Source organism: Aspergillus costaricaensis, assembly GCF_003184835.1.
Source record: "Aspergillus costaricaensis CBS 115574 unplaced genomic scaffold BO79scaffold_5, whole genome shotgun sequence".
Lineage (NCBI taxonomy): Eukaryota > Fungi > Ascomycota > Eurotiomycetes > Eurotiales > Aspergillaceae > Aspergillus > Aspergillus costaricensis.
The window spans coordinates 68,942-96,020 of NW_020291805.1; the positions used below are offsets into that span (position 1 = coordinate 68,942).

At 52.5% G+C, this 27,079-nt stretch overlaps 11 protein-coding genes across 11 annotated transcripts; 4 read left to right on the top strand and 7 right to left on the bottom strand.

Moving 5' to 3' along the window:
* The first annotated feature begins 36 nt into the window (after window positions 1-36).
* Window positions 37-3,102, top strand: BO79DRAFT_207307 (WD40 repeat domain-containing protein). Its single transcript, XM_025682150.1, has 8 exons — window positions 37-188; window positions 254-411; window positions 480-631; window positions 705-1,642; window positions 1,700-1,834; window positions 1,889-2,020; window positions 2,077-2,375; window positions 2,431-3,102. The coding sequence occupies exons 1-8, from the start codon at window positions 149-151 to the stop codon at window positions 3,091-3,093; spliced, it is 2,517 nt and encodes an 838-aa protein (XP_025542977.1). The 5' UTR covers window positions 37-148; the 3' UTR covers window positions 3,094-3,102.
* Window positions 3,103-3,302: 200 nt separating this feature from the next.
* BO79DRAFT_285128 (uncharacterized protein) lies at window positions 3,303-4,954 on the top strand. The gene is made up of 2 exons (XM_025688323.1): window positions 3,303-3,736; window positions 3,803-4,954. The coding sequence occupies exons 1-2, from the start codon at window positions 3,439-3,441 to the stop codon at window positions 4,588-4,590; spliced, it is 1,086 nt and encodes a 361-aa protein (XP_025542978.1). The 5' UTR covers window positions 3,303-3,438; the 3' UTR covers window positions 4,591-4,954.
* Window positions 4,955-5,040: 86 nt separating this feature from the next.
* BO79DRAFT_235469 (putative tetracycline transporter) lies at window positions 5,041-6,744 on the bottom strand. The gene is made up of 2 exons (XM_025684480.1): window positions 6,543-6,744; window positions 5,041-6,482 (listed from the first exon to the last, which is right to left on the bottom strand). Exons 1-2 carry the CDS (start codon window positions 6,609-6,611, stop codon window positions 5,211-5,213), a joined length of 1,341 nt encoding a protein of 446 aa, XP_025542979.1. The 5' UTR covers window positions 6,612-6,744; the 3' UTR covers window positions 5,041-5,210.
* Window positions 6,745-7,404: 660 nt separating this feature from the next.
* BO79DRAFT_235470 (uncharacterized protein) lies at window positions 7,405-9,393 on the bottom strand (the record flags this gene model as incomplete). Its single annotated transcript, XM_025684481.1, has 5 exons — window positions 9,087-9,393; window positions 8,966-8,993; window positions 8,393-8,906; window positions 7,680-8,328; window positions 7,405-7,609 (listed from the first exon to the last, which is right to left on the bottom strand). The coding sequence occupies exons 1-5, from the start codon at window positions 9,239-9,241 to the stop codon at window positions 7,405-7,407; spliced, it is 1,551 nt and encodes a 516-aa protein (XP_025542980.1). The 5' UTR covers window positions 9,242-9,393.
* Window positions 9,394-9,751: 358 nt separating this feature from the next.
* Window positions 9,752-10,532, bottom strand: BO79DRAFT_166960 (uncharacterized protein). Its single transcript, XM_025679348.1, has 4 exons — window positions 10,394-10,532; window positions 10,284-10,315; window positions 10,090-10,171; window positions 9,752-10,016 (listed from the first exon to the last, which is right to left on the bottom strand). The coding sequence occupies exons 1-4, from the start codon at window positions 10,487-10,489 to the stop codon at window positions 9,990-9,992; spliced, it is 237 nt and encodes a 78-aa protein (XP_025542981.1). The 5' UTR covers window positions 10,490-10,532; the 3' UTR covers window positions 9,752-9,989.
* Window positions 10,533-10,849: 317 nt separating this feature from the next.
* BO79DRAFT_207312 (NUDIX hydrolase) lies at window positions 10,850-12,396 on the bottom strand (the record flags this gene model as incomplete). Its single annotated transcript, XM_025682151.1, has 2 exons — window positions 11,832-12,396; window positions 10,850-11,763 (listed from the first exon to the last, which is right to left on the bottom strand). Coding segments are annotated over exons 1-2 (1,312 nt in total), but the record flags the coding sequence as incomplete, so codon positions are not given.
* A 284-nt stretch (window positions 12,397-12,680) lies between these two features.
* On the top strand, window positions 12,681-15,612 carry BO79DRAFT_285133 (SPX domain protein). Its single transcript, XM_025688324.1, has 2 exons — window positions 12,681-15,194; window positions 15,253-15,612. The coding sequence occupies exons 1-2, from the start codon at window positions 12,945-12,947 to the stop codon at window positions 15,385-15,387; spliced, it is 2,385 nt and encodes a 794-aa protein (XP_025542983.1). The 5' UTR covers window positions 12,681-12,944; the 3' UTR covers window positions 15,388-15,612.
* Window positions 15,613-15,845: 233 nt separating this feature from the next.
* On the bottom strand, window positions 15,846-17,345 carry BO79DRAFT_243166 (uncharacterized protein). Its single transcript, XM_025685261.1, has 4 exons — window positions 17,027-17,345; window positions 16,389-16,961; window positions 16,136-16,306; window positions 15,846-16,081 (listed from the first exon to the last, which is right to left on the bottom strand). Exons 1-4 carry the CDS (start codon window positions 17,227-17,229, stop codon window positions 15,859-15,861), a joined length of 1,170 nt encoding a protein of 389 aa, XP_025542984.1. The 5' UTR covers window positions 17,230-17,345; the 3' UTR covers window positions 15,846-15,858.
* Window positions 17,346-18,179: 834 nt separating this feature from the next.
* On the bottom strand, window positions 18,180-20,953 carry BO79DRAFT_235475 (MDR family MFS transporter; the record flags this gene model as incomplete). Its single annotated transcript, XM_025684482.1, has 4 exons — window positions 18,180-18,524; window positions 18,616-19,562; window positions 19,617-20,219; window positions 20,839-20,953. The coding sequence occupies 4 exons, from the start codon at window positions 20,951-20,953 to the stop codon at window positions 18,357-18,359; spliced, it is 1,833 nt and encodes a 610-aa protein (XP_025542985.1). The 3' UTR covers window positions 18,180-18,356.
* Window positions 20,954-22,506: 1,553 nt separating this feature from the next.
* BO79DRAFT_166974 (DsbA family oxidoreductase) lies at window positions 22,507-23,291 on the top strand (the record flags this gene model as incomplete). The annotated part of the gene is made up of 2 exons (XM_025679349.1): window positions 22,507-22,551; window positions 22,647-23,291. 2 exons carry the CDS (start codon window positions 22,507-22,509, stop codon window positions 23,289-23,291), a joined length of 690 nt encoding a protein of 229 aa, XP_025542986.1.
* Window positions 23,292-23,692: 401 nt separating this feature from the next.
* Window positions 23,693-26,587, bottom strand: BO79DRAFT_62290 (6-phosphofructo-2-kinase PFK26). Its single transcript, XM_025689504.1, has 2 exons — window positions 26,154-26,587; window positions 23,693-25,770 (listed from the first exon to the last, which is right to left on the bottom strand). Exons 1-2 carry the CDS (start codon window positions 26,432-26,434, stop codon window positions 23,901-23,903), a joined length of 2,151 nt encoding a protein of 716 aa, XP_025542987.1. The 5' UTR covers window positions 26,435-26,587; the 3' UTR covers window positions 23,693-23,900.
* Window positions 26,588-27,079: the final 492 nt, after the last annotated feature.

Below are 27,079 nucleotides of genomic sequence, written 5' to 3' on the forward strand. Positions count from 1 at the left end.
GTTGCAGGAGAGCCGGAGAGAGTCTCACCTCCGCATCGCAACCACGAGCGTCACATACAATGTCAGATCGGGGCTAGATCGATGCGTTGAAACTACTTATTTTATTTTCTCATAAAACCAGAGGCATCATATTTCTCGTCACCCCACCATGGCTACTGAAGCTATGCGTCCCCGGGGCCGACCAGCCCGTGAGTATACAATCGCTCTATGCCTTCCTCGACTTTCTAACTAACATTGTGTGATTGCCCGCCAGATACCCCAGGGACTACGGTACTAGCATATACACCGGATGGACGTCGTGTTATCACGGGCGGTTCTAACTCTGCGATTCGGATCTACACTGTTGGACAGGATGGAGAGCCGAAGACAATTGATGAGGGTGTGGATGGACATCTTGGAATTGGAGCTACTGTATGCTCTACTGACATGCTATGCGTGATACATACACTTGGATAATATGCTAATACATCCCGCGACAGAATGAATCATTCATTATGGGCGCCGAAGACGGTACCGTCTGGCAATACGAAATCGAGTCTGGCCGGATGGAGAAGCTACTTGTTCGATGCGCGCTACCGGTGCGCGATATTGCCGTTTCGAAGGAAGGGGAGTGGGTGGCTGTTGCGAGCGAGTTAGTAACCTACCTTTATATTTAACACTTGAGGTATCAGGAGAATGGCTAATAAGCTGGATGCTACTGCTAGTGAGCTTACGGTCAAGATCGTGAACATCGAGGACATGACAAAGGTTAAATATCTCCGGGAACAAGCCAAGGGAACAAAGCATGTCACATTCGACCCCAGCGGGCGGTACGTTACGGTGTCATGTACGGACGGGATGCTCTACATCTATTCGATGCTTTCCGACGAGCCTGAACTGGTCCGTAAGGTGGATGGAGTGATCCGAAGGCTGGAACCGGAGGATGAAGCGACCGCGCGGATTGTGTGGCATCCGGATGGAACGGCCTTTGCGTCTGCGGAAGCGACTCGGGATATCGCTATCTTCTCGGTGGGCGAGTGGAAGAAGGAGAAAGTGTTCTCTGGTGGGCATAATGGAGAGGTCACGGCGATTAGCTGGTCGCCTAATGGGGCACTACTGGCGACTGCCGGTAAGGATGACCAGGTTCTGCTCTGGGAGACGAAGACTCAAAAGGTTCTGGAACGGTACGATTTTGCGAATGTGATCAATCTCGCCTGGCACCCCAGCAATAATTCGCTGTCGTTCACGACATCCGACGGAGAGTTGTTCATCTATGACGGTATTGTTCCGAGAGAGCACCAACCACTCCTCCAGAAGCCGCTTCAGGCTGCGCCGATCTTTTCTGGACCTTTGACTGAGATCTCGAACAACGTGAGACCACCGCTGGCGAACCGGCCCAAGCAGTCAGTTGAACGGCGGGCGCGCACACCCGATTCACTGGATGATGTCCTCGACTATGATGTCGGCATGGAGGATTTCGTGGAGGACGATGATGGGGCTGGGTATGCTGAGGATCTCGCACGGGGCAAGCGTGCGGGCTCTCATCTCGATGATGCAGATGGCCGTCCGGACAAGCGGCTATTGACCTCGTTTGCAAAACCTAAGGTGCACCCTCCTCTTCAGCCGGGAAGTACGCCTTGGAGGGGTAACCGACGGTATCTGTGTATGTGTGCTCAAGCAGCTTGAGTGGTGCTGGCTCCAAATGTGCTGACTGTACTAGGTTTAAACCTGACCGGCTGTGTCTGGACAGTCGATCAAGAAACCCACAACACGGTGACAGTGGAGTTTTACGACCGTGAACTTCATCGCGACTTCCACTTCACTGATCCCTATCTATACGATCGGGCGTGTCTAAGTATGTTTAATGGATCTCCTAGATGGGATCAACGGTGTAGCTAACGATATCTAGATGAGCACGGCACGCTGTTCTCCAACAACCCCACAGACGGCAGCCCTGCTACGATCTTCTATCGTCCGCATGAGACATGGACGACGCGTGCGGACTGGCGGACACAGCTGCCGAAGGGCGAGTTCATTCGAGGTAAGCACCAGCCGACTAAACACCCAAGGACCTTACGGGTACTAACAAAGTGGCAGCGCTGGCGCTCAGTGATTCCTACATTGTCGCTGTCACGACTAAGGACTATGTCCGTGTATATACGCTATTCGGCACACCATTCAAGGTGTACCGACAAAAGAGCCCGGCGGTTACTTGCGCCGCCTGGAGAGATTATATCATGACGGTGGGCAATGGCCCGCTAGGAAGCGATGGTCGTACTGCCACGCTGCGGTACACTGTGGAGAATGTCAAGCGGGACGAAGTGTGCCAGAATGAGGATGTGGTCGCCATCCCTGAGGGTGCTGAGCTGCGGAGTGTCTTCTTTTCTGATGCAGGAGTGAGTAAACCCTAAGCAGGTTCACCAAGTTTGATGTGCTAATGACTGTCTGTAGGACCCGTGTATCTATGACTCTGAAGGCGTTCTGCTCATCCTGCAACACTGGCGCACAAACGGGCAAGCTCGCTGGGTACCGCTGCTGGATACGAGACAGCTCGAGCGTCTCGCGAGCGGCCGCAAGGAGGAGTCTTACTGGCCCGTTGCCGTGGCTCAAGACAAGTTCCACTGCATCATTCTCAAGGGAGGGGATAAATACCCGTACTTCCCCAGGCCTTTGCTGAGTGAATTCGACTTCCGCGTCCCCATCACCGACACGCCTGGAAAGGGGCCGGATGAAGATGAGGAAGAAGGCAACACACGTGGGGAGGGGGCACGGCTTGAGGAAGCGTTTGTTCGCAGCAACATCATGCTGTCGCTGTTTGAGGACCTCCTGGGATCTACCAACGCCACTACCGGCCAGCGAGCAGAGTTGGCGCGGAAGGAGCTGGAAGTGGACAAGTTCTTGCTGCAGCTACTGGCGGTGGAATGTCGCGAGGGTGAAGAGCGAGGTATGAAGGCTCTGGAATTGGTGCAGATGATGCGCGACCGCAATGGCAAGATGGTGGAGGCAGCTGTTAAGGTTGCGCAGCGTTATGGACGAGGCGTGTTGGAGGACAAAATCCGCGAGCTGGCAGAGCGACGGTACATGGGGGCAGATGATGATGATGAATTGGCATGAGAAAGCAATTTGATCATATGCTACGGATGTAAATAGATACCAAATGCACGGAGTTTTGCATTCTTGCTCTTCGTTTTCTTCGTTCGATCTATATTCCTGTGTTGCCTCAGGCTGCGACGGGGCGGGCCGACGTCATCTTCCGCTTACTTTCGATTGAACTTCATTTGCATTTCGATGCCATTTCCATTACTTTTCGACTTCCTTCCATCCTCACTCCATCTTCCCTCTGCACTTGCTGTCTCATGCATCTGTCAGCTTATGACTTGACCCAACCCCTCCGCTGCCATCCCGCAAGGCATGCATTGATCTGTTCCCAACACAAACTCCCTGGGTGAACCTCCGGGAATGCCGCCGAAGCTGGTCTCTGGCCCTGCGCCACGCGCTCTCCGACGTCGTCTACTACCTCCTACAACGCCCTCTCCGATAAAACCGCCTGTCTCCCGAGAACAATACTTCGTCTCTCCTTCCCCGCGGACTCTGGCCCAGCCACGACCCGATATCCTACATGGCCCGCAGTTGACCCGCGAGTCTCCGACACTTTTCTCGCAAACTGGTTTCCGGCCATCTGTATCGGATCCTCTTGACGGGGGCTCGAATCGAGATCATGAACCTCCCGACGAGCGCATTCTGAAGCTTGGAAAGAGTGAGTGCTCCCCAACAGGAAATCCTACAGAATGGACCCGGTGCTGACCTAGCCAACCTCCCACAGCTCTCCGCATCCTCTCGCCTCTCCTCCCCACCCTTCTCATCAACCCGCTACCCCCGAACATCCTCTCCCCCAGCATAGCCCTGCACCTCTTTCCCTCGACGCACCCACATCTCCCCACCGTCAAGGGCCGAACCCTCTACCGCGCCGCACTCTGGACTGTCCCAGTAGCATGGAGCAGCCTCCCCCTACTAGGAAATGTGAAGCTCCAAATCCTCAGTGAGCGTATCGTCCGCGCAGGAACGGTCCTCGAACCTGAACGACCGGACAACGACCACGATACCAGCGACGAGCGTCTCGTCGTGCGTTGGCGAACCGAGCCGCGGAGCGAATCCACTTCCTCCAACTCGGAACATTCCAGCACATCCTTCACCGCCGCATCTCCCACGCTACCAAGTGATACCCAAGGCACCAACAAGAGTAATGGCAGTCACCTCTCATCTTCGAAAGCCGGGATCAACAAAGGCCTTAGCGTCCTGCTGGGCGGGGACGCTCCGATCTTCAAGTTGAAGAAGGAAGAGCAGTTCACGGGCCTGTTTATCTTCTCCTTCGACGAGGAAGGTCGAATCGCGTCGCATACGATCGAACATGCGGATGATGCGCGCGGATGGAATCGCACGCCCAAGTTCGTGACTCTGACTGATTGGTTGATCGGCAAGGCGAGAGGATCGCTTGACCCTGCTGCAGAGCCGGGGCTAGCTATGCAGGGCTGTCATTGGCAGGATGCGCAGGAGTACCTCGATAGGGATCGGTACCATCATGAACAACATTATTATCCTCATGGTCGGTGATCGTAGGCCCTCAGGCCTCGTTTTTACCCCTCCGATATTACTGATATGGGTATATGGCCATGTTGGTTTCCATTTGCTTATTCAATACTCCACTCTTTGAGACTCTCTTCTACTCCCATTACCGAGGCGAACAAACCATAGAGGCAGTTGCGAGGCGGTATGAAGAGAAAAGGTATTACACGATCTCAAAATTGTGTTCAAATACTCTGATTTTGTTTGTTCACGGTGGCTGGCTATCTGATTTGCTTGTTTCATCAATTGGTGGCGATCTCTTCGGAGTTCTAGATGTTCATATTTATTCTCCTCTCTTCTCCACTCCTTGTCTTGTTATTAATATGTATCCTTTCGCTTACCACCCCCTCTCCGATGTGTATTATACCCAGTACTATACTACTATTGAAGATGTTTTGTATTCTGTAATGTATGGTGGATATATACTTTGCTAGTACTACTCACTGATACAGCCAGTAGATAGTAAATCTTATCTGATCTATTGCACATCATGTTGATAAGACCGCAAAGATGCATAACGTACACTCAACAGAAGACTTCAATCTATAAATCTATCTTTATCGTCACAGAATTTTCGAACAATCCAACAAAAATCGACTGACATTTAACTACGCCTTGGCAGGAATGTTCGGCGACTTCAAGCACGTGAACACAGCCACGCAAACGGTGACCATCGCGATTCCACCCGTGGTGTAGGCGATTTCGCGCCCAACCCACCAGAACAACGAACAGAAGAGCAACGGTCCCGCCGCGCGCCCGACCTGGCCCCAGCTACGGAGTCTACCCAAGACCGCACCGCGGTCTGACTCCTGTGCCTCGAAGCTACCAAGGCTGTTGAGGCCCGTGACGACCGTGGCGCTGGTGATAGCGAGGAGGCTGCCGGCGGCGTAAAGGCCGGAGAGGGAGGAAACGCGCGCGAGCATAAAGAAGGATACGGTGCAGGCAAGGACGCCGGCGCGGACTGTCACGAGTGGGGGCAGACGGCGCACGACAGTGCCTTGGAGGAGCGAGGCGATTAGACCCATCATGGAGAGGAGGCGGCCATTTAGAGCGGAGGGGCTGGCTTGGCTGCCGGCGTAGAAGGTGGCGGTTAGGAAGGGGAGGGAGAACTCAAGGCCGGAGAAGGGGAGGAGGAAGAGGAAGTGGATTGCGTTGAGGATGGCGGGGTTGTTGGTGTGTTGTTTGCGTTTGGGAGTGGGGGTGGATGTGGACGTGGGGGCCTTCGAGGCAGACGTGGTGGTTGAAGAGGTATGAGTGAGCTTGGTGAAACGAGGGTGGGTTTCCGGCAGACAGAAGTAGATGTATGCGGTTTCGACGACAATGAGCAGAAGGGAGACGCCGGCTGCGGTCGCGAAGGGGTTTGCTGCCACAGTGGTGATGTTCGAGAGAAACGCTCCTAGGGCGGGTCCGCAGGTGAAGGCGATGCTGAAGCAGGCGCCCACCAGGGCCATGGTCGAGCCGCGCTGGCTGGGGTCGCTGATGTCGGTTGCAATGGCGTTGGCCAGCTGCACATTCCCTTCACTAAGACCACCGACGATGCGACTGGCCAGGAAGGTGCGGAAATCGGTAGCAGCGACCCAGAGAGCGACGCTGAGAGTGTTGCCAACCATGGAGTAGAGGAGGGCAGTCTTGCGGCCGCGCTGGTCGGAGAGACGGCCGATAAAGGGGGCGGCTAGGGCCTGGAGAAAGGAGAAGAGAGATCCGAGAGCACCACCGAGGAGAACAATATCATAGCGCGAGTCGATGGGCTTTGCGAAGGAGTTCTTGTAGGCATTGAGATAGTGGAAGACGCGGTTCAGCAGCGAGTTTGGGGAGGGGTCTTGGTTGCGGTAGAAGGAGAGGAGAGATGGGAAGAGAGGTAGAATGAACGTAAAGGATATCTAGATCAACGGTTAGAGAAAGAAAATCATGAGAACGAGAGTAACAGCAGCAAAACATACCAAATCCAAGAGCAACGAGGTCATCAAGACCTTGAGGATCTTCTTCCGCTGGTCTGCGGCGACCGCCATAGTGGTGAGACGGCGAGGTGCGGGAAACACTAGAAGGTCAAGACGAAAGAGAGAGAAAAGAAGAGCGGAAGAAGAGAGCGAATAGAAGGGGTTTAATTAAACATGAGGAACAGAAATGGAACGAAGGATAGCAGCGTTCAGCAACATAAGAAAGGCAGGTCGAAGAAGAACAACAACAACACGATGGCATCTTCTCCTCCGAGGCACCTGCCAATTATGTCATAGCCCTGAGCCCTATCAGATGCGGGACTCGGCCTTGGCTGCCTTTTCGGGTCAATTCTAGTTGATCTATTCATTTCGCTTACATTCATACTTGCATCTACAATGGTCTTATACTGGTTCGTCCAATCTGGCGAGGAAAAGTAAGTGCGCCTCTGGCTTCCATTGCCGCCGAGCTGCACTTTGACCTTATATTCCTAGCAACTTCGTCCCGGCCGTCAACGGCCAGACATTCTCCCCTGCTCCTGTCGCTGCGAACCGCCCTGGCCTGCAACCCTCCATGTCAACATAAGATGCAAATGAATAAAATACAGGAAAAGAATAGTAGATGGCCAATACGACGAGCTTTGCCGCCACCATCCGAATGCAATGGCCCCGTGGAAGCAGTCATCACAGCTCGAAAGACAAGGTAAAAGAAAAGATATGAAAGAGCAACATTATGCACGCTCAATAACTGCAAACATATACAACCGGAACCTTGGGGAAGAGAATCCAAAAGAAACGTCGAGCAATGCTACCGGATGACTGGTTCATCGACAGCGTGTCGCCCTCGTAGCTCCGTGTTGTAATCATTTCAAGAGTCATTGCTTTCGTCAACCATGACACCGCCATTACCCATGAGTTTATTAGTATGAGAGAGGATAGACAAAGGAAAGCACAACGCCCCGACGGCTGCAATAATAAAAGCGGGGAAGATGTAAAGATGTAGCATGGACAAGGCCCAGTGCCATTCAGTAGGCAAGGAGCCAGCATCAGGACCGCGTCGGCCTTGAGATGTACTTCTCACAGAGGAGCACAACCCCCAAGCCAGGCGACGGATCGATCCTGTTCCCAGCTGCACTGGCTTACTGGTTTCCAGCAGGAGCGGCACTGGGAGCGCCATTGCCATTGGCGTTGGCTCCGCCACGGCCCCGACCACCACGGCCGCGACCACGACCGTGGCCACGGAACTCACCGCGTCCGCGTCCCCGGAAACCATCACCACGTCCACGGCCATGTCCGCCACGACCACGTCCGCGAACACTAGGCTGTCTCTGGTGGTGTACCTGCTCGAAGCCGTCCTTCGGCACAGTAACATTCTCGGTGCCCTGCTCGGCAGCCGGGCTGGTCTTTACCTCAGCTTGCACCGCTGCAGGTGTGGCCTCCAGGCCAGTATCGGTCTCGGCGGGGTCCCGGGGGACCTCAACCCAGCCTTCGGTGTTGGCCGAGGAGACACCAGAAGCATTGGCATCCCAGTTGGCCTCCGCGACTGCGTTACCACCCTCGCCAACGAGAGTCTGAGCAGGCGGCTGGACCTGTTCCGCCTCAGGCTCAGCGGCAGTAGCGGACTCGTTAGCAACGGTAGCAGCAGCGTCGGTGTTGTAAGAAGAATCCTGGAGCTCGGTGTAACCGGCGTTGGCAATAGTAGGGTCCGACTGAGGTGCGGCCTCGGTGGTGGCGGTGGTGGTCTCGTCAGTTGGTCCAGCAAGCTCAGCAGCGGCCTGCTTTACTCTTCCGTCTGATCAACAGATTATCGTTAGCAACAGGCAAAACAAAATACATGGGATGACGGCAGTGCTCACAGGTGACATCGAGGAGAGTGCTGTCAACGCCAACCACCTTCTCGTCCACGCCATCGATGATTTTGAGCATGGAAGAGACAGCATCCTGAGTACCGCCGTAGATCTGGTAAAGGACACCCTCAAAGGCACGGCTCTCATTCGAGGTCTCGTCTCCAGAGTTTCTAACCCGCGCAGCCGCACAGAGGAACTTGCTCAAGTTAAGCAGCTTCTGTCTGAGCTCCGTCTCTCTAACACCGCTAGCAGCTTCGGTGGCCTGCTTCTGAACAGCTTCAAGCTGCTCCTTGTGGGCCTGCTCCAGCTCAGCCTTCTGGCTGACCAAGCGTTCCTCGTAATAGGCAGCGAAGCTCTTGAACTGGGCAATCTGTTCCTCGATCTGAGCAACAGCGGCCTGGAGGGAAGGCTTCTTCAGGGCCTGAGCCTTCTGATCGACGTTGATCTTCTTCTCCGCGACGAGCTCGTCCAATGACTTCCCAGGGTTTTCGGCGATGATGGCGTCAACCTTAGCGGTCGCATTCTGGATGGGGCAAATGTGAGCGGTGTACAGGGACCTAAATTTGAGTCGGGTGAACGAACCAGCTTCTTCATAGCATTGCGCAGGCTCCTATAGCACTGTAATTAGCATCCTATCTGACTTGGTCTCTTTTCCCCGGTCAAATGGTGGGAAGCGCCGAGGCTGATTTCTCGGATGACTCACTTCTGAAGTTCTTTGAAGTGTTGATGCTCATGGTTATCGGAACCGTTGACCTCTGCCTTGGAAGCGATCGAAGGGCTAGAAGCATGGTTCGGCTTGTGCTTCTCTGAGGTCTCGGACTGTGGAGGAGGGTTGGTGTTGACAGCTGCGGCGGCCATTGTAGCTGAGTTGTGAGATGCTAGACGCTGGGAGGGAATCTAGTTGTTTGGTAGAGAAGGGGGGTAGTAGGACAAAGAAAAAAGGTAATGTAGAAATAAAGAGGAGAGGAGGAAAGGGAGAAGGGTATTTGCGCAAGTTGAGGGAAAGGAACTGGAGAAGAGTAGGAAGAGAGAAGAGAGAGAGAGAAGAGGAAAGGAAGCCAAGGCGGCAGAAGTGACAGAGCGAGAGACACAGCGAAAGACGACGAAGATGCGGGTGGAAGGCTTCCGAACCGCAGCGCCGCCTTTGCTTTGTCGCGTGCTGTTCGCCGCCAGCCCAACAACTTTTGCCCCCAAAACGACGCTCGGACGATCGCGCAGCTTAATGTGAACTCAATGGCCTACAAAGGAAACTGTGGTTGGAGGAGCGTCTCAGACGCATTACAGGTTTGATATTCAACAGGGGCAATCCCTGCTGCTTTAGATCACCATGATCATTGGGTATCATCACAAACAATTCCTAATTAACGCCGCGCACACCTCCCATCATCGTCTGACCAAGTCCCATCAGTCATTGTCCCGTGGGGGAGGCAAGGTGCGCAAAAGAAGATAAACCCCAGAGCAAACGCCAACCTCCTACGGATATTCCTTCCCCAAGTCCAATGCCATCTCGTTATAGTATAGTCCCGTCACTACAAGGCCATCGCGACATCATACATGCTCTCCAGGAGCCCGGAGAAGAAGGCCGAACCGCACACGGTGCACAAGCTTATCCTTTAAACTTCCGAAGGGTTCTCTAAATCGCCGGAAATCCATAGTCAGCCTAGATCATAACAGGCTATCCTTGAAATCCAACAAAGCAAACATACCTCAGTCACCTTCCGAACACTGTTTGGGGAGATGTTCTTTTCGCCCACTTTGCGCGATTGAATTGAGGATTCCCGCATCAGTCTACAAAGACAAGCAGACGTCAGCAACTAGCTTCATATTACTCCGCCCAAGCAATCCCCCACGAGTGCAGATGCCCGGTGATTGTAACCCGTAAACAATGACGTCGACTCACTCTTGCATGAACAGCATGTAATCGAGGAAGATCTATGCAGTAAAGACGAGCACGTCAGTTTTTGAGTGAACAATTATAGTAATAAACAAGGGTTCAGGGTCGCAGCTTACCAGAATATCGGCATTCTTGCTCACGCTGCGGTTGGAGTGCGCCTTGACGACGCGTTTAACGGTCGCGCGGGGGTATAGCTTTTGTGTAGCTGCCATAATAGCTCCTGGCGCAAAGGATTGGCAGCACCGAGGTTATCAGTTGAGGCGGTGGTGCTGAGGGTAAGTGAAGTGGATCAGGACGGGCGGCGGAAGGGTGGAATAGATAATGGGAACAATAAACATGACTACTAAGATTCACCACTAGAAGTTGATCTCGACTCGAGCTCTCAAGCTTAGCTGTTTTTTCCTTACCGCTTGCCCTGTTGGTGTAATTTACCCCCAGTCCCCAACCAAACCGTACCATACGCAGTCCCAATCAACTTCTTATCTAATCGAGAACCGGGCACTAAATAAGTATTCGCCGCATGATGGGATCTGCTTTGCCACTTTGAAATATATAATGTGAAGGTGCGTCGTCATCAACATTGCTATTCACAGAGATTATATATAAGACTTGAAGCATGAACATATTTAATATCTACTTCAACCGACGGAGCAGCTTCCATGCATAGATGGCGGCTGTAGAGCCAAGTGCGATCCTCCAGGCCACAATGATGTAGATGCCAATCCGCACCCGTTCATAGTAGCCCCGGAGCATGATACCCACTGCATATGCACTGCCGGTAGGGTCTGTATCAGACGACCCAAAATACCTACCTACTCCAAGCCCTCCGATGCCAACTTGGTTGTGTTCCGCATTCCCATTGGTCGCTGTGGTCTTAGTGACCGGCAGTGCAGCGGTCTGGCTATCCACCGCCGTGTTGCTGGGCCGGGCACCCGACCGGACCTGGCTTCGGTTGTGCTTGCGCAGACGATATGTCAGAACGTTTATGATGAATCGCAAATCTAGTGCTGTGAAATTGGGATATTTCCATAACTGTACAGCGGTATGAGGTGGAAGCATATCTAGAAAATCAGCCATGATACCCAGTGTCAAGCCCCAGAGAAGGAGTGGCCGGTCCTGGCTGCCGAAGTGCGTCTGACTGCCCATGAACCAAGATTTCCATCGCTGAAACAGAGATGTGGACGGTTGGTTGCCTTCTGGAAGATAGCCCGGGGTCGAGTTGCACTGTAGGCTTTCAGTTGGAGCCAGCCGGATGGCAGAAAACTGCATGTAGCCCATCATGGAGCGATATGCAAGGCGGGCCAGAAGCCCGCCCATATTCGCCAATCTCTGAGTCATGTCCACATGTTCCACCGTTCTTAGGGATGAAGAAAGCAAGGCTCTGAGGGGTACCCAATGGGTTGAAGCGACTTCTGTAGGCTGCAATCGGAGGGTGGGAGAGTCACTGGACGTTAAAAAGAAGACATATGGACATAACACCATCAATCTAGAAAGGATACAGTCAGTGGTATGCTTTCTTTAAGTGACAATAAGGAGACGGGGGAAGACACGGACGGTACTGTTCCCCAACTTGAAGTTACTACTCTCTCTGGTAAATTTCCCACATGGATACAGTCACTCGTTGTCAAGTCCAGTCCAATCTCTTCCACGGCTTCTCGAATCGCGGCTGCTTTATCGTCGACATCTTCTGGATCCCGTTTCCCTCCTGGCAGGGCGACATGGCCAGTCCAGCGATCGCCGACGCGCGACGCTCGTTTGATAAAGAGAGCTTCCGGTTCTCCATTCTGAACCCAGTCCTGGGCGAAGAACGTCTGCAGCCGTTGCGGAACGGAGGCAGAGACATCTGGAGGTGAAACAGACGAGGCATCGGGCCAGTGGTGGTATGTGGGACGGACACGGAGGATCAAGGCGACAGAGGCACGTTTCTTACACGACGGCGGATTGGGGACATGGGGATATGGACGGTTGTGTAAGTCTGACAGGACGCCATGAAGGGACGGGGCCAACGAGGCGGACATTGTAATCGAAGGTGGATCCATTTACCAGGAGCCTGGGGGAAAGGGGAATTTGTGTCAGGCACGGAATGCCTATAGCTGAGCCTATAAGGTGTCAGCGAAAGACAGGCAACAGAAGGGATGCGAATAACATCAGGATGGAGGCCGGAGATTAGTAGTGATGGAACCGAGGCTTAGTATGGTAATGGTATTACTGATACCATAATATCAAGTTGATACTAGCTTTCAACTGGCCGGGGATAGCTTGAACTCAATTAACCAATCAGAGTGTCATAGGGAAGGAATGACGGGAGCACGTGCGAGGATACAGCGATGGCAGTCCTTCTGGCTTGAAGCTGCTAAAGTAGTCGCTATCTAGTCCTCTTTGCTAGTCATGATGCTGTTGCTGCTTGATCCCCTCGCCACTTTCTTCTTTTCTTTTTCTCTTTCTCCTCTTCCTTCCTGAAAAATTTCTTCTCGACCCCGATAACAAAAATACGGTGCATATAGCTAATTGCTTATCCCCCTTGCATCGATCGCCCTCCGTGGTTCCCGGAATCGTCTCCGCTAGGACGGCATTCCTTACATCTCTAGTCTCTCCCGGAGTCCATCTCTCTCTTTTCCCCGCCTCCGATCTTCTCAACTGTCGCGTGCGTACTTGCCCATCACAGTCATGCGTTTCGGGAAGACTCTACGCAACTCTATCTATGCCCCCTGGGCGGGCAAATACATCGACTACAATAAACTAAAGGTCTTGCTCCGAGAGCATGATGTCACTGGTGATGGCAGTGACTCCGAAAGCAACCCATGGACCGAGCAGGATGAAGAAGCCTTCGTCCAAGAGCTCATCAACGTCCAGCTCGATAAGGTCAATGCTTTTCAGATGGAAACCCTCCAGCAGTTGCGAGAGCGTACCACTACCTGCGAAGCCCGCTTGCGCCCGTTGACGACCTCGCCCGAGGATGATGCACCTACCGTGGTGGATGGAGAGGAGAAGAAGCGTGTTGCTTCCGATGTCCTGCAGGAACTGGACAATATCACAAAAGAGGTGACAGAGCTCGAGAAGTACAGCCGTATCAACTTTACCGGCTTCCTCAAAGCTGCAAAGAAGCATGATCGCAAGCGTGGTACTCGCTACCGTGTCAAGCCTCTGCTGCAAGTGCGTCTCTCGCAACTTCCCTTCAACTCGGAGGATTACTCCCCTTTGGTCCGTCGGTTGTCCGTGATGTATTCCTTCGCCCGCGAGATCCTCAGCCAAGGTATAATCGAAGCCAAGGACCCCGTCGAGCCTCGTGTCGGTCAGGATGTCTACTCCTCATTCAAGTTTTGGGTTCATGCAGACAACATCCTGGAGGTGAAGACCTACATCCTCCGACAACTGCCTGTCCTCATCTACAACCCTGGCACTTCCAAGGATCTCAACACCATCCCCGATGACCCTACGATTACCTCCCTCTACTTCGACAACCCGCAATTCGACCTTTACACTCAGAAGGTGGCTCGTGCCCCTGAAGCGGGCTCGCTGCGGCTGCGCTGGACCGGCAACTTACGGGATAAGCCCGCCATCTTCCTGGAGAAGAAGGTGGTCACCGATGATGATCGCAGTCGAGAGGTCAAGGTGCAGCTCAAGCAGAAGCACGTCAAGGAGTTCCTGGACGGAGAGTACCGTTTCGATAAGAAGGTGCATCGCATGGAGAACATGGGCAACGGAGACTCCGAACAAGCGGAAGCTTTCAAGAAGGATGTCGATGAGCTCCAATCCTTCATCAAGGAGCACAACCTGCAGCCCATGCTCCGCGCCAACTACACCCGCACTGCCTTCCAGATCCCTGGAGATGACCGAATCCGTATTTCTCTTGATACGAACCTGGCACTCATCCGGGAAGATGCGCTGGACGAGCTGCGCCCGTGCCGTGACGCACATGAATGGCACCGGAGGGACATTGACGATGCTGGCATGGAATATCCCTTCCAGTCCATCAGAACCGGCGAAATCGCTCGTTTCCCCCATGGCCTGCTGGAGATCAAAATTAGAGGGGATGTGGCACGTAGCGCGGAATGGGTCAAGGACTTGATGGTGTCCCATCTCGTGAAGGAAGCCCCGCGGTTCTCCAAATTCGTACATGGCGTGGCCCAGTTGTTCGAAGACTATGTCAACAGCTTCCCCTTCTGGCTCGGTGAGTTGGAAAGTGATATCAGGCGGGACCCTGAGACGGCCTTCCACGAAGAACAGGAGCGTCTGGCGAAGCGTGCCGAAGACGACATGGCTGTCGGGAGCTTCTTGGGAGGCAAGACACCGTCAACTCGACACATTGTCGGGTCCCCCGTCCAGATGTTCACCGAGACAGGGCCTTCACGTCGCCGCCAATCCTCCCAGATTGTACAGCCGATCCCTCGTCCGTCTGCCCCGACAATGTCACAACCGACCCCTGAGCGTCAGGAGCCTGTCGAACAGTCCGCCGCAGAGGCGGAACAGCCAGTCACCATGAAGCGCCTGGCCTCTCTCTTCCCCTCTTTCACCATTTCCCGTCAGAACCGCGCACCTGCAGACAATGTAGTCCTGCCCCCTGGTGTCCGGGAGCCCGGCACATGGATCAAGGACTCGGGCCCGGTCCGTGTCGAGACCAAGGTCTGGCTCGCCAACCAGCGTACCTTCATTAAGTGGCTCCATATTAGTATCCTGCTTTCTTCGCTATCTCTGGGTCTGTACAACGCAGCGGGCAAGCACAACGACATTGCTCGCGCCCTGTCCATCGTCTACACCTGCTTTGCCATCTTCGCCGCCGCCTGGGGATGGTACATGCACGAGAAACGCGCCCGTCTGATCCGCCAACGGAGCGGAAAGGACTTGGACAACATGTTTGGACCGATTGTGGTCTGCGTGGGGCTGGCCGTTGCCTTGGTATTGAATTTTGCCTTCAAGGTAGGCTCTTATCCCACCTGCATCCCAACTAAAGAGCTCAAACTAACCTCAAGTCTAGTACAACTCTACCATGGAGAAGCTCCGAAACCGTGAACCTGCGGTCATGGAGCCCCTTCCCGGGCTCAACTCGACTGCGTTCCTGAACAAGGCCAACATGTGGCAACTCGTTAACCAAGGTGGTCAGACTTTGTGAGATGGTCCCCTTTCTTTCAATTCTTAAGGCGATATGTGGCTCCAGAATGTAGTCAGTCACAGCCACAACAACAGCAACAACTTCTGTAAAGTCAATAGAATGTATGAGACGGTCGACACACCCACCCCCTTTACTTGAGGTAAATATGGGGTGGCGTATTGTCAATGTACGTATCTTTAGCATGTTATTATGTGATTAAATGGGTTTTTGTCACGTTGACACGGGCGAGTATTATTAGAATGAAAAGTGAATATTATGGTTATATGGTATGTCTTGGTCGGTATCTTACTTTCCATGCATTTAGAATTATAGCCCCAATCTCATAAATCGTCGAGTTCTCTTCATACAAGTTGTATATACAGCTGAACATGAAAATTATATACACGCATACGCAAACCAACCAAACGCCACGCCTTAAATGAGCATCACATCATAGTATATCATATCTAAATATAACTGTCATCTACATCATCATGTATACCTCGTCCCAAACCCACCCTGAGATTGAGACTGAGACTGAGACTGAGGAAGCAACGGCGCCCGCTCAGGATCCACATTCAAAGTATCATCAGTAGGGTTGTACGAAGACTCAGCTTCGGCTACTCCTACCCCTGGTACTGCGGGACGGCCGAGGAATTTGCCGTGGGGTGTCGCGTTGTATAATATGCTGGGGACGTAGCCTTCGAAGGAGGTTCTGCTGGCGGTCAGTAATGGTGGTGATAATATGATGTTTATGGAGGAGTCCTACCGGTCAAAGAACCCACAGAAGAGCCATAGGTAGATCGTCCCCAAGAACGCAATGATCCACTCGAGAATCCCAGCTGTTCTGTAGTCATTCGCGTCCTCAGGAATGGTCAGGGAGATGAAGGCCACGCCGAGAAAGAGTTGTATTAGGATGAGGATGGTGGAGAGGGATGCGCTATATATTCCCGGCATGTTAGAAACGATGTGTGTATCTGGCGATGTAGTACAAAAGCATCGAAGGGATAATTTGCACATACAATATCCTAACTCGTGTACTCCTCTTCCTCCCCCAATCGTTACCCCATACCCCCCAATGATACAGATATGACACGAAACTCAGGACCTCGGTTGAATAGACAATCGCGGTGCCGGCCGACTGTATAGCAAGACATCCGAAGCAGATGCGAAGGAAGATGTGATGGGCAAATTTATAGCGGAATGTATCCATTACCCCGAGGAGGATGAGCGCTGTGCTGGCTGTTCCGGCTGCGAGGATTGATAGCAGGGAGATGACTTTGAGAGTGCGGGTTGTTTCTTGGTCTTCTTCTTCCCCTTCTTCTGCATCTTCTTCTGCCTCATTATGTCCGCCACCGGTTATGTGATTATAGGCGTTTCGGTGGTTGTGACCGCTAGATTGGGTGTAGGTAATATTGTTCCCCTGGTTGTTCGAGGTCTCTTCAGAGATAACTGGACATTTCACCAAGGCGAAACCGGGCTCGTAGCGCATGACGTGCACGGCAGCTACTGTGAAAACGAATCCTACGGCGGTCATAGAAGCACCTATGAGGAAGAGGGGTTTTAGTTCGAAGGAGGCAATGTCGGAGATGAAGCTGTCCTCAAAATCAATACCCATTTAAAGTATGTAATGTATAATTGAGATAGAGAAAACACTCACGCGACATGAGGATTACTTTGGCCCGGATAGACGGGCATTCCACGAGCCAGCCATGTCAGAAGCAAAGACGCCAGAGTCAGGAACCAGACTGAACCAGCCAAGGTAGGGAAAATATATAGTCGGGATGGAGGGATGTTGAGGATAGTGGCATGGAGAAAGGCCCAGATGGAATCATGGCAGCGAAGAAGGAACGAAATGATCATGGAGAGGAGGCAGCAAGGCAAGACTGGCTCTGGTTCCTGAGATCTGGGAGGGTAGGTGAGATGCAAAGGAGTACTAGTAGTCAACAGGTAACAAATAATAACTAGTTAAGTATTCGATGCCATGTGGTGAGCGGGGATGCCAGAAACAGTTGCTTTATTGTAACTGTCGGTCTGCCACTTTCCACCGCCTGTCCTATGACGTCGAGGATCGCGCCCGTGTTGTTCTTGCTGCTTTTGTAACTAACTATAAAACTAGCCTTAGGACTAAGTCAGTCACCTGCCGCCTGATAGCTCCCGCCTAGTACTTGCCCGATGGCCGCTATTTACCGCCGTATGCCGCCCAATTTAGTATATAACCCGTCTATCTTTCGCCAAAAAGTCGACGGACTCTCAAGGCAATATTACGGTAATTCATGCTTGCGAGGTAAGTCTAATAGATAACCACTAACTCTATAGACTGTATATACTATGTATAGTGTGTGTCGGTCACTACTGAAACTGTTCCGATTTAAGGCCTTCAGTATATAGTTTGAGCAGCAGTGCCTCTCTACCATCAACCACTGATGGATTACTAGTACCGTACCATACTACTACTGAACAATAACTAAGACATTCTATGTAGATGACACCATTCTGTAGATCTAGCTGTTCACATGAAAGGTATCCGTAGGCTTCTCCGCCAGTACTAGTATGAGGTTCTGGATGCTCACTAGCATCATCGGTCCCATGCTTACTATTAGATTCATCATGTGCTCCTGCTGGGCTTCCGACACAATATGCCGCACTTTAAGCCAGAAAGTTGTTTTAGACTGGTTAGAAGGATGCCAGCTTATTCATCGGAGATAGGAAGCCTGCGGACTTGATTCATAAGAGCACACCTTTGTCCTTTCGTTTACTTTGTCAAGCATCTCGCATACAAATCTATAAGACAACCAAGTCTAAATCTACCACGTATATGTAATATGCACTAGATCTAGTACATAAGGCCATGAGAAACTGCAATGGCTGCAGCTGCATGATGAGGACGTAACCAATCCCAGGTTAGGCTACGCAGAATGCCTGCGTAGCTGCAACCGAGGACTTTTACCCAGTTACCCTTGGCATGTATGTCAACACCACAGCCAACGTTAATCGCCTCGCTCATTCCGCAACTCCAATTCGGCGACCCCAGCAGCAGGGCTCTCCTGTTGCCTTGACCGGTCGGCCCCCAGCACGGCACCCTCATTCTCAGTCCGAAGCTTATGCGCTCGCACAAACAGGTTAAGAACGGTAGCCAGTCCAGCAAATGCCACATACTAATAGCACACAGGGTATAACATTAGTATAGATGCACTGAAGGTTTTGAAGGAGAGCAGTGCGACGTGTTGATATATCGCAATGACCTACCATGACCCACACCATTCTCAACGCCTCAAAGTACGTCTTCCTAACCAAGGCCTCTTGAACTGCGTCAAGTCCGAGAGTGCTAATCTCCTCCACACTCGAAGCGGCATTGTCGCCGTTGAATTCGCTGGCCAAAGTAGAGTTGAAACCCAGCTGGCTTGCTAACCCCTCGTTTTTCGCATTCATCTCATTCTGAAACACCACACCTCCGACAACAACCGAAATAGCCGTAGAGAGAGACCGGACAAACCCCATTGTCGCAGTGACAGCTGCTGTATCCAGGATACTGGTTGCCGCCTGAGCAGCAAGGATCGGCGCTTCGATGTTCATGCCTACACCGAGACCGACTAGGATCTGGAAGATGACGAGTTTGGTGATATTGGCTTCAAACTCAAGACTAATTAGTAGGCCGGAGCCGAGGACCAAAAAGCCCTGGGCGATATACATCACCGGGAGATATTTCCCGGTTTGCTGCATGAAGATCCCGGCTGCGGCCGCAGCCAGGGAACATGAGACAATTAGTGGTAGAAGGTAGAGGCCTGATCTTAGCGCGCTTGCGGCCAGGACGGACTGCGCATATAACGGCAGGTAATATGCTTGTCCAATAAACACGTATGAATTACACGCGAAGACAACGTAAGGCGCTATCTTGGTCGGCGAGGTGAACAGCCAAACTGGAATAATTGGGTTCTTGGCAATCTTCCATTCGTTCACCACGAACAGCGCCATCACTGCCGTTCCAAAAACCAATAGACAGATGACGGTTGCAGAAGACCAGGAGTAGACGACGTCGCCAAAGTCAAGGGCAAGGAGGACCGTCAAAGAGCCGCCTATGATCAAAAGACTGCCTGTCCAGTCAATGACTTTTAGGCCGGCGGCAATGGGTGTTCGAGGGCTCGGAACTCTCATAAAGAAGAGCAAGACCAGGAAGGAGACGGCTCCGACTGGTACTATACAGTCGAGAAAGTAAGCTAAGGGCCATCGTGTTAGATGAAACGTCTTACAGTTAATCCAAAAACACCATCTCCAGCTGAGCCTCGATGTAAAAACGCCACCCAGAACAGGCCCTATGGCACTGCCAACTGCCCACACGAGCGAAGTGATTGCGAGATACAGCCCTCGATCTCGTAGTGAAAACATATCGCTGACAACAATATTGACCATGATCCCCATTCCGGAGCCGCCTAATCCCTGAATCGCCCGTCCCGCGATCAGAGCATCCATATGCGGCGCAAGGGCACAGACAAGACTTCCGATAAGAAAAACAGCGACTGCAATGAGCATAATGGGTTTTCGGCCCCAGATGTCGGAGACCGAGCCCCATACTGGCGTAATGGCTGCGTAGGCCAGGGTATAAGCGCTTCCCACCCAAATATAGCTGGCCGAAGATTTGAAAGTGCCAACTATAGCAGGAATTGCAGGAGTAACAATTGTTAAGTCAAGAGCGGAGAGGAGCACCGACAAACAAAGCGACATCATAGTCCACGCAATTGTGGTGGTGGTGAGACGCGCCCCGGACTCCCTGGACGGGGAGGGTGCGGGTGCGGGCGTGGCATTGTCAAGAGTGCTTCCAGTCGCTTCAGTGCGCGAATTGGTCGTTGAGGAAACTATAGCATGTCCTCGAGCCTTGGACATTGTCAAGGAGAAGTGGAGAGGAGAGATTACCACCAGATGGGGGGATCAAGGAAGGAGGGGGAAAGCAGATGGAGGAGAGGACGTCTTATAAAGAAGGATTATACCCCCGGTCCTGTCACCTGACCAGGCTGTGTTTACAATGAGAGCAGCCCTAATATCATGTATAATTTGATCCCAAATAGGACAATCTCGAATATGTTAGGGAGAGGCTCGTTGAAACATTCCCTCTAGCCGCGCATACGATCCAGCACTTGGAGGGAATACTACAAGACGCTCATGATGCGCCATCCTGGTCGCTCTACGAAGAGTTGACGGCCGACGGTGCCCAGGTCCAACGCCCGGAACGATCTCAGCCGCTTGTCACGGCACTTCAACTGGCACTGCTAGCTCTATTTCAGGCTTCCAATGTGGTGCCTCAAGCGGTCATCGGGCATTCATCCGGGGAGATTGCAGCAGCTGTCGCGGCAGGCTACATCACCCCCGAGCAGGCTATTTTGATAGCGTATTATCGGGGTAAAGCTACATTCGAAGCCGTTTACCAGGCACCTGGCGGGATGATGGCTGTCGGTCTTGGACCTGACCAGGTCTTACCATACTTGGAGGGCACTACTATTGAGATTGCCTGCATTAACAGCCCGCAGAGCGTCACGCTCTCGGCCAAGGTGATGTACTCGCTGGGCGATATGAGAATCTGTTGAGGCAACATGTCGAGTGGCCGAAGCATAGTAAGAACAAGAAGCAGTCACTAATGGTGTCGTCGACCACCGGCAAGGCATTCGAGACCCCACTCGGGCCTGCCTACTGGGTCGCCAACATGGTTTCGCCTGTGCTCTTTAGCCAGGCCGCACATGAGCTGATAACGGACCAGAGGCTGTTGGTTGCCTTTTCGAAATAGGGCTAAGTGACGCGCTGTCCGGACCAATTAACCAGACCAAAAAAGCCGCCTCCTCATCAGTTAAGTATGTCTCGGCCTGGAAGCGCGGCCCTAACGCGATCTCGGCCTTGCTACATTCAGCGGGGACGCTATTCACCATGGGCTACTCCATATCCCTGACAGCATTCAACAATGATGGAGGCGAAGCTCGCCCTGTGTTTTGTGTCGGACCTACCCAACTACCAGTGGAACCACTCCGTGAAATACTGGCACGAAAGCGAATCCAGTCACGACTAGCGCTTCCGCAAGTTCCCCTATCATGACCTTCTTGGTAGCAAAATCCTCAGCAGCCCATGGACTAATCCAACATGAAAAAATGTGTTGCGGCTAAGCGATATCACTTGGCTGCGCGACCATCTTGTCGGAGACAGCGTCATCTTCCCGGCGGCGGGCTACATTGCTATGGCTATTGAAGCCATCTAACAGAAGACGTATGCAACTGGGCAGATCCCCGAGGGGACTTCCATCTTTGAACTCCCTTTCAAACTGCGCAACGTGACATTCTCCCGGATGCTCACACTGGACACAAAAAGCGGTACCTATATCCTATTGTCGTTGCAACCGTGCTCCAGCACTAAGGAGTCATGGCACGAGTTCACGGTCAGCACGACCACAAAGGATGGCTCAATTGAATAACACTGCCGAAGCCCTGTAGACGTTGCTAACCAAAGTCTTCCTCGATCACTTGCCAATGCGTCAGATATTGCACCTTTGCAATACCCGGTCTCAGGCGCCGTATGGTACAAGGCCATGCGTCGGGTTGGCTACCACTTCGGCCCTGCCTTCCAGCGCCTGCCAGCAAGTCGAGGCCAAGGCGGACTCGCGTCGGTGCCGGACGTGATATAATATTGTTGAACCAACTCTGTTTGACTCTCTATTGAAGAAGAGTCCACCCATTGGACCCCTACAGGAGAATACTTCAGTCTGTCAATCATCTAATCATCTTCTGTGGATTTCCGTCGATCAATCAAACCAGTGAGATGATGTCATGCGGGGAGAAGAAAAAGAGGGAGGATCAGCCCGCAGCATCACTAGTACTTAGTACTCAACTGCACTTTCCAACTGGTCAGATGAAGACCAGCCTCAATCCATCTGCCATTTTGTAATAGATGGATCGGAACTCGGCTCTACAAGCAGATCACCAATGACTGTTTCCATCGCAGTCCATGTGGTTGAATCTCCCCCACAATTTGCTAATCTGCTGACAAATCCATTGCGAATATCCCCATTAACCAGCTAACTATACAGCTACATCTTTCTTCACAAACATCTTCCCCTAAACTTTATCCAATGCAAGATCAACCTAGAGAGGAATAATATACACAATGACCAACTTCAACATCCAAATCATCTCCGACACCGTCTGCCCGGTACCCCTCCCCCCAACCCAAAACCCAAACCTACATGCAACCGATCACTCCCGGTCCATCCCACTATACCAACATCTACTAACAGAATCAAACAGTGGTGCTACGTCGGCTACCGCCGCCTCACGCGCGCCATCACAACCCACAAAGCCACACACCCCGCAGACACATTCACCCTAACCTGGCACGCCTTCTACCTGAACCCGAACTCGCCGAGTTTCCCCGGTCTGGACAAGACCGAATACTACAAGTCGAAGTTTGGCGGCGACCGCGCGCTTGCCATCTTCGATCGACTGGGTGCCGTGGGCCAGAGCGAAGGGATCAAGTTCAGTTTCGGCGGGAGGACGGGGAATACACGGGACTCGCATCGGTTGATGTGGTATGCGGGGCAGAAGGAGAAGAATGATGTAGAGAAGAAAAAAGAAGAGAATGTGATTGGGGGCTTGCAGACGAGGGTGGCGGAGGAGTTGTTCCGGGCGTATTTTGAAGAGGAGAAGAATGTGACGGATCGGGAGGTGTTGGTGCAGGCGGGGGTTGGGGCAGGATTGGAGAGAAGTGAAGTTGAGAGGTTGTTGGATGGGGAGGAGGGAGGGAAGGAGGTTGATTTGGAGGCTGAGAAGGCGAGAAGGCAGTTGGTGACGGGCGTGCCGTACTATATGGTTCAGGGACAGTATGCTGTGGAGGGGGCGGATGAGCCGGAGACCTTTTTGGAGGTGTTTGAGCAGGTGAAGAAGAGTTCTTGAATCAAGAGGGTTACGATGTTAGATGGGTATATGAGGAAATCTACAGGTTCTGTTGATCCCATGCAATTTACATTGCTCTATGGAGGCAGCAAATATGTAACACAAGCAGGAAGAAGTGTAACGTAGTGGAGTCTAGTCTTATAAGACAGCCCATCCTTTTGCCCATTAAGTCCTCCGATAATTCACAACCATAAGTCTTTGCAGTGGGGAGGAGAATTTGCAACCCCAGAGAGAATCCCCAAACGCCCGAGTTGACAAATGCGAGCAAGTAATATCCCCGGATGAATTCAGAAAGAGACAAGGCATCCTTTCCGGCGCCGGAGTAAGCAAATGCGCGCTAAAGCCAAGACCCAGTGAATACGCAACTGGACGTCTCCCGGGATAATACACGTATGCGAAAGGGAATGGGGGGAAGCAACAGCTGGCAACCAGTCCAGCGTAAGGCTCCATAACACCGAGTAAAAGCAGAAGAGAAAAGCAAAGTTGGAGAAAGAAACGTCGTCAAGAGTCGTTGCTCGTAGAAGGCATCTGTAAGGTGAGCAGAGATGTCACTGATCTCGCTAGACCAGCCATGATGTCGTGGCACGGTGCCAGTAGAAATAGCGGAGTCTAGTACTGGGAAGTCTGCTGCAACTTAAAGTCGGGAATGTAGTCAAACCAGTCCGTATCGGTATTGTAACGGTACGCCTTGAATTCAACACCGTACGGCTTGGGCTCCAACATGTAAAGCATCCCCAGAGGCACATCCAAAGAAGCAACCTCATCGCGCTTCAGGCCACGGAAGTACGCCAGCAGGACGCGGGCGACCGACCGGTGAGTGACCAGCAGCACATGGTCGGTCGTCCGCTCCACCTCAATAATCACGGCGCGAAGCCGGTTGATCACATCCAGATACCCTTCGCCTCCAGGGCCAGGGTAGCGGTAGTAGAGCTTGTCCTTCCGACGCGCTGCATACTCCTGAGGGAACTTTTCGCGGATTTCATCGTAAGTCATTCCTTCCATCTGGCCAGCATAGAGCTCATCAAGCATCTTCATTTGCTTGACATCATACTCATCTTCATTGAAGTAGTCGACGGTTTGCACGGAACGTTGCATCATCGACGACCAAACACAGAAGTTGCGAGGCCGGTCGCGGGGAATGTACGATGGGTTGGGGGGAGTGCTATCGCCAGCACGAGGGGGCAAACGCTGCAGCATTTCCTTCTGTCTCTGAACCAACTCCCACTGCTGCTTCTGATGGTCGATGAAACGGTTCAGCGCCTTTGCATAGCGATGACCATTCTCACTCAATTCGGAGTCACCACCAATGCGGCCCAGCTGGTTGTCCTTGCTTTCACCGTGTCTGGTAATCCAGATTTGACGCGGGGAGAGGTTAAAGTTGAGCAAATAATAGACAACCTGCGACGAAAGGAAGCCATGGGTCTGATGAGAGACGATCTTGCGTCCAACATCAATCATCTGGATGTACGCCATGCTGTGCTTCTCTTCGTACTCGCCGAGAGGAACATAGGACTTCTCATAGAGCGCCACACGTCGTTTGAAGTCTTCGAGGGCCTTGACAGGGTCCTGATCTTTGTAATCGGGACCCGACAGCTTCAGACGCATGTTGGCTTCCAGCAATTCCGCGTCCACGCAGCTGCTTTCCAGGAACAAGATGTTCAGCTCGGGGCCAGCACGGTTGCGGATATGATCGACGATTGCCTTGCGGCGCTCCATGGTGCTGTTGGTGGCGTCAAGAATGCCGACACTGCCGCCCTCATCGAGGATGTAATCCAGAAGTTCATCCAACGTGTCCAAGGCCACCTGCTCTCGCAGCTTCACGGCCAGCTGATTCTTAGGGTCGAAGAAATTGGCTGACTGGTCGATGGGCTCGGGAGATGCCTCGCGTATGGCATCCTGTTCGGCCGGCGACGCATTCATCGGTGGGACGATAGTGCTCTCGGACGGATCCTCTTCCTTTCCATTAACCAGGATCTTGGTAGGGACAGCAGGAGGCGGGAGGCTGCCATCGAAAGGCGGGACGTTGCCTTCAACTTCAGGGGGCGAGGTCACAGCGACATCCGAGGCATTCGCAGCTGCTTCGGCCCTAAGGTCACTCTTCTTCGACGGCTGGTTCATAGTGCCAACGCTGACACTGAGCCGACGCACGGAATCAACGAGCTCGCTATGAATGGTACTGGCTCTGTGACTCGGACGTCTTCCATCGGTAGCTGGAGACTTTCCGGCGGCCACACGACGACGTTCTCCTACGTTGAAGATCTCGGTATCGTGCTGCAGCCAATTAAGGTAACGGGCCAGCTTCTTCGTGACATAACTCTTTCCCCGAGCAGGGAGGCCGACCATGACAATAACCAGTTTCGAGCCCACATCACGTTGAGCAATACGTCCATCGGGAGAGACCTTCGACTTGGTGAGACCTGGAATATCGAGGGTAGTGGCACGAATTCGACCCGGGGTCGACGGAGTAGTATTGGCAGTACTAATGTGGATAGCTGGTTAGCTTGCAACGCCACAAACTCTGTTCCTGACAGTGTCCAGAAACAGCTGCGACAAATAAGGAGACGACTCCCGGGGAGATAGACACATGGTCCAATCCCAGAATCAAGATAAGAGGATGAATTCGGAGAAAAGGAAGTATGAAGCAAACGCGCGGGGAAGACCGGGTCATCAGCCGGGCCAATATAACCCGAATTGACAGCCGTCGATCATTCCGGGGGAATACATAATAAACTAAAATCTTAAAAAAGGAAAAAAAGGCTTTCACGATCTAGAATTCGAGAGCAAAACGCCCCGAAACAGATCTAGACAGCAGACGAAAATAAAACGGACCAACAGGAGCAAGGAAAAGGCGGGAGAACATACAAAGGTGGAGACGAGGGTGCGGTAGAAATCGGAGTGTCTGTTAGGGCAAACCCGACACCATCCTTGGGCACCTGCGATCCCCTGTGGGAATCGGAATGCAGTTCGTTGCCTAGCGCTCGTCCGACCAGTGATTTGGGGGGAGGCATAAGATTAGCGTCTTTCCCAGTTCCCGAGTGAGAAACGGATCCATTTGGTTTTCCTGGAGCACCGGCACGTTGGTGATCGGGGGCCGACGCGCACGTCATGATGGCGGATCGTGCAATATCGGTGTGTTGAGACATCCCCGCGAGTGGCGCAGGGATGCAGCCGAGATGCAAAGATGAATCGATAGGTGAACAACAGAATAAGAGGGAGAGCCAATGAGAGGATGACAACAGTGAGAATCACCTCCGATCTAATGCTGGCAGCGACCTCGAAACCGGGTCAACCACAGTCTTTACTCACGGAGGCGATGATGATGATCGAGGGGTAGTAACTGTTCGTTATTTGGAGAAGGATGGAGAAAAAAGAGTGAGGGGGAAGATGTTGTGTTGGTCGTCGCGCTGTGAGGCGGGCGGGATGAGTCAAATCCGCGCTCCCAACCAAACGTCACTTCAAATTCACTTGTTCGGCACACAACTCGTCACTTTGCTCGCTCTTTCCGTGAATGCAAGCCAGTCCACTTCTTTCTGAAGAGAGAGAGAGAAACCCTACAGTCGCGGTCGTGAATTTTATACCACCACGCGGTAGCAACTGCACCACCGCGTCTTCTTGAGTTAGATAGACGCTGGCAGAATCCCGCAGAACGGGGCTAAGTTCACAGCACGCAACGCTCTTCCAGGGCGGCGGAACCATGCAATGCAAAGCTCCTTATTCCGGCTCTTCCGAAGGCAAAACTGCAGGGCGCAGTTGAAACTAATAAGTGAAGTTATAGGCCAGGGTTTTGT

Coding starts and splice junctions, on each gene's coding strand:
- BO79DRAFT_207307 (XM_025682150.1), top strand. CDS start 149: ATGGCTACTGAAGCTATGCGTCCCCGGGGCCGACCAGCCC. Junction 412..479: donor ATCTTGGAATTGGAGCTACT/GTATGCTCTACT, acceptor ATCCCGCGACAG/AATGAATCATTCATTATGGG. Junction 2,376..2,430: donor TCTTCTTTTCTGATGCAGGA/GTGAGTAAACCC, acceptor GACTGTCTGTAG/GACCCGTGTATCTATGACTC.
- BO79DRAFT_235469 (XM_025684480.1), bottom strand. CDS start 6,611: ATGGCGGTCGCCGCAGACCAGCGGAAGAAGATCCTCAAGGTCTTGATG. Junction 6,483..6,542: donor CCTCGTTGCTCTTGGATTTG/GTATGTTTTGCT, acceptor CCGTTGATCTAG/ATATCCTTTACGTTCATTCT.
- BO79DRAFT_243166 (XM_025685261.1), bottom strand. CDS start 17,229: ATGATCATTTCGTTCCTTCTTCGCTGCCATGATTCCATCTGGGCCTTT. Junction 16,307..16,388: donor AGTACACGAGTTAGGATATT/GTATGTGCAAAT, acceptor GGGAATATATAG/CGCATCCCTCTCCACCATCC. Junction 16,082..16,135: donor TTCTGTGGGTTCTTTGACCG/GTAGGACTCCTC, acceptor GACCGCCAGCAG/AACCTCCTTCGAAGGCTACG.
- BO79DRAFT_285128 (XM_025688323.1), top strand. CDS start 3,439: ATGCCGCCGAAGCTGGTCTCTGGCCCTGCGCCACGCGCTCTCCGACGT. Junction 3,737..3,802: donor CATTCTGAAGCTTGGAAAGA/GTGAGTGCTCCC, acceptor AACCTCCCACAG/CTCTCCGCATCCTCTCGCCT.
- BO79DRAFT_285133 (XM_025688324.1), top strand. CDS start 12,945: ATGCGTTTCGGGAAGACTCTACGCAACTCTATCTATGCCCCCTGGGCG. Junction 15,195..15,252: donor TATTGAATTTTGCCTTCAAG/GTAGGCTCTTAT, acceptor CCTCAAGTCTAG/TACAACTCTACCATGGAGAA.
- BO79DRAFT_62290 (XM_025689504.1), bottom strand. CDS start 26,434: ATGTCTCAACACACCGATATTGCACGATCCGCCATCATGACGTGCGCG. Junction 25,771..26,153: donor GCACCCTCGTCTCCACCTTT/GTATGTTCTCCC, acceptor TATCCACATTAG/TACTGCCAATACTACTCCGT.
- BO79DRAFT_166960 (XM_025679348.1), bottom strand. CDS start 10,489: ATGGCAGCTACACAAAAGCTATACCCCCGCGCGACCGTTAAACGCGTC. Junction 10,316..10,393: donor GCAAGAATGCCGATATTCTG/GTAAGCTGCGAC, acceptor TTTACTGCATAG/ATCTTCCTCGATTACATGCT. Junction 10,172..10,283: donor TACATGCTGTTCATGCAAGA/GTGAGTCGACGT, acceptor TTGTCTTTGTAG/ACTGATGCGGGAATCCTCAA.